The sequence below is a fragment of the Biomphalaria glabrata genome, chromosome 1 (assembly GCF_947242115.1).
Source record: "Biomphalaria glabrata chromosome 1, xgBioGlab47.1, whole genome shotgun sequence".
NCBI classification, from domain to species: Eukaryota; Metazoa; Mollusca; class Gastropoda; family Planorbidae; genus Biomphalaria; species Biomphalaria glabrata.
This window is the reverse complement of record NC_074711.1, coordinates 2655054-2658650: the sequence shown is the minus strand read 5'-3', so window position 1 is coordinate 2658650 and position 3597 is coordinate 2655054. Positions and strand designations below refer to the sequence as shown.

The window sequence follows — 3597 nt, the reverse complement described above, 5'->3', positions numbered from 1 at the left end:
AGCCAAATTAATCACACATCCCTACACTTGTCATAAGTTTAAGAAACTTGAAACTTAAACTTGTAATATTTTCGTTTTGCATCGGTAGGCATAGCCATAGAGGGGCATTGGATAGCTTTTAATTCAACAAGTTCTCTTAACCTTCTTCCAGGCCTCAATTCAATAGAATTCAATTTAACAATTTTATGTTAGCGGAAGTGTTGAACTATTTTTTAAATTCTTTTTAGAATGAAAATGCTGATTTAATTATGTGAGATGAGAGCTGTTCTCTTATTTCATTTTTCTGTTGTTTTTTTTTTAAGTGTTTGAAAAGGTAAAAATGTTACCATCTTCGGTAGAAACTTAAAATCATAGTTTGACACAAAGGCACATTCCTCGTTCCATATGCTAGGACAAAAATATACAAATGCTCCTTCTTCATTAGTGCTATTAGAGCATGGAATGGGTTGCCTGAGCTAGCCAGGAAAACTAGTGACTTAGCAGAATTCAGGTCATTGGTTAATATGCATGACTGAATGCATGACGCGTAGGACGTAATCATCTTCTTCTAACGTCTGTATCATATAAGATAATATATATATATATATATATATATATATATATATATATATATCAAAAAACTAGTCAAGGAATAAAAGAAAAGTGAAAAGATTTGTTAAAATTAATATAAATGTATTAATTCATCCATTTGAACTTCCCCAGAGTCTGCTATTAAATAGTTAGTACATGTATTCGTAAGCCTTGCAGAGTTAGCGTCCTTTCAAGAGTTCAACACAAGACTCCAACCTGGACCCCGGGTCCCCAACGATTTCCTTTTATAGTCTGCAGCCAAGTCTTGGTGAGTGTCAAACTGCTCACAAGGCCTGAAGACAAAGTAACCAAACCAAAATAAACACAGGGTAAAGGCTACTAAAGACTAAGACACGCTCATATACAAGACACACACATACACAAGTACAAACATAAAGGCCAATAAGACACACACTCATATGCAAGGCAGACACACACATACACAAATAAAAAAAAAATAAAGGCACACACGGAACCTAAACACGCAACAAAGTTTGCAAGGATATTTGTTGTTTATAGGTTGGAAGAAACAAGTCCTTTTACGTATTAAGTACATATTAATTGTGGAACCTTTCAACAAAACATATATACCCGGCTGACGTTATATACAGATACCCAACTTCAATAGCTGACTTCCTCTCTTCTTGTTTACTGTTATGACATGATTAGAAGTTAGTTATTTGTTTCGGGAATAAGGGGAAAGTTTTACTTAGCGACAAGTGACGTGACAGATCTTTAAAAAACAAGAACGCTCTAAGTGACGCTAAAAAGAAGACGCTTCGTGTAGAGCAGTACAATAGAAATACGGATTTACGGACATAACTGACATCGGACGATTCCCTTCGTGATTATTAAATATATGTGTAGACCAACATCAGCGTCGACTACATATTTTGATTGTTTCGGCCTTTCGCCGGTGTTACTGAAGTAGTTTGAGTTCAGTGTTACTTCCAGTCAGACGTAGATCTACACTAGTTATATTTCAAAGAATCAACACCGCACGGAAGCCTTAACATTACACACTCGTCACTTCCGCCCAAGTCCCCTAACTCTCGATACCCAACACCTGGTCGTGTGTCACGGTTGACCTCACACAGTAACCGTGTCACCCCAATAAGTAAAGCATCGCATTAGGTTTGAAAGCTTTCAACGCTAAATATAAAAAAAAACAAACTCACTGCATGACAAAAGCAAGCGTGTAGCCCAGGCCTCACCAGTAGCAGAGCAGACGGTACGTTGAACTTGAGCCAAGTCTCCTGTAGGACACCAGTCAGAAACGCCGACATCCTTGGGGACATCACCTTCGCTCAACATAGAGCTGACCCTGTACTTGCCAAGGTGTAGGTCACTCTGCTTAGCTGGTTCAAGCGCAGTACTCACTGGGCAGACCTGCAAACAAATATATACACACTGGTTACTACACGATGGTTTTATACAAGTGGACTCTATATTTCCCCGAGATGGCAAAGCACGTCATTTCCTGGTGTCGTCTGCCCATAGCTTTAACTTCTTTCGTCTGCCTCTCCTCCTTTACTCTGGTACTGTTCCTTGTAGGAAAGTCTTTACAAACAATCATGGACGTTCCTTCAGAAAGGAAGATCTACAAGAAAACAAAAGATGACTAAGACTGAGACTAAGACTGAGACTAAGACTGAGACTGAGACTGAGACTGAGACTAAGACTAAGACTGAGACTAAGATTGAGACTCAGACTAAGACTGAGACTAAGACTAAGACTTAAGACTAAGACTGCTTTATTGATCCTTACGGAAATTTGTTGTGATTACAAGGACTCTTTTCTCATATACACTATACAGACAACACAGCACGACAAGAGTCCAGAGTGTACAAGCCTACCTTACAACCAGGAACCCAACACTTTCTGGGTAAATTTATATTAAGTGTGTTTTGTTATAATTTGCAAAGCTTAAAACTAATTAGGAGTATTAGATTGGGTTATACATTTTAAATAAGATGAATCTAGGCCTATTGCGCTGGAACTAATAGAATGTAGACTGTAGGCTTAGTGCGCTATGAGAGCCTAACAAACATATACATCAAAGTTAAAATGCTAAACAAATCTAAATAAGTTTCTTATAAATTACAAACGTTGCTTCAAAAAAAAGAAGATAATTACGTCTTATCTTATATAATACAGACGTTACTTCAAAAAAAGATGATGATTACGTCCTACGGGTCATGCATTCAGTCATGCATGTTAACCAATGACTTCTTCTTATCTTATATATTAGGCCTACAGACGTAGGCCTAACTCTATTGTACTTACACTAGATCTAGATCTAGTTCTTTCTTTTATATAAGCCCCAGTTGTTCTTAAAGAGTTCTCTCTGTAGCACCTTGATCCCCAGTGCTTTTTGGACGGCCTTTTCAACATCTCCCATCGGGAGGTTGTCAAACTCAGGCTCATATTTATCCAGCATGTGCAAGTAAACATTTTCCCCTGTAGAACAATTGGGCCTTTTGGCCTCTAGATCGTCAAGCGTGTCAACAACTTTGAGAAATACAGATTTTTCTAAAGAGTTCAATTTAAAATTGTCCGACATGATAAAACATCTGTAGCTTTCTACTTTGCGGGGACACGACAATTCGTTCACTGACATTTCGTTCACCGACAAATCGTTCACGACTTTTCGTTCACGCGACTATTCGTTCACCAGACATTTCGTTCACCAGACAATTCGTTCACGCGACTATTCGCTCACGCGACTATTCGTTCACGCGACATATCGCTCACGGACTATTCGCTCACAGACAACTTGTTCACCGACAACTTGTTCACCGACAGTTGGTTCACGACAAATCGTTCACGCGACAAATCGTTCACTAACAATTCGTTCACAGACAAATTGTTCACAGACAAATCGTTCACTGGATATTTAAAAAAAACAAAAAATTGCTAGAGATCGGGCGTGATCCGAAATTCTTTGTAAATTTTTGTTTGTTTGTTGTTAATATTTTGTGAACGAGGACAGTATGTCATAAAAAATTATACTTAAAAGAAAAAAGA

At 38.0% G+C, this 3597-nt stretch overlaps 1 protein-coding gene across 2 annotated transcripts; it reads right to left on the bottom strand.

The window, feature by feature from the left end:
* Positions 1-657: 657 nt before the first annotated feature.
* LOC106062690 (uncharacterized) lies at positions 658-3156 on the bottom strand. Of its 2 annotated transcripts, none has more exons than XM_056006812.1 (3): positions 2857-3156; positions 1749-1959; positions 658-863 (listed from the first exon to the last, which is right to left on the bottom strand). In XM_056006812.1, exons 1-3 carry the CDS (start codon positions 3022-3024, stop codon positions 769-771), a joined length of 474 nt encoding a protein of 157 aa, XP_055862787.1. In that variant the 5' UTR covers positions 3025-3156; the 3' UTR covers positions 658-768. The 2 variants fall into 2 exon arrangements, with proteins under 2 accessions (XP_055862787.1, XP_055862852.1); XM_056006877.1 differs by having other exon boundaries at positions 1785-1959.
* Between the last annotated feature and the right edge of the window lie 441 nt (positions 3157-3597).

Excerpts from the sequence above, each read along its gene's own strand:
- LOC106062690 (XM_056006812.1), bottom strand. The coding sequence starts at position 3,024 with ATGTTTACTTGCACATGCTGGATAAATATGAGCCTGAGTTTGACAACC. Across the intron at positions 1,960-2,856 it reads GAACTAGATCTAGATCTAGT|GTCTGCCCAGTGAGTACTGC; the intron begins GTAAGTACAATA and ends ATTTGTTTGCAG. Across the intron at positions 864-1,748 it reads ACGCTTGCTTTTGTCATGCA|GCCTTGTGAGCAGTTTGACA; the intron begins GTGAGTTTGTTT and ends CTTTGTCTTCAG.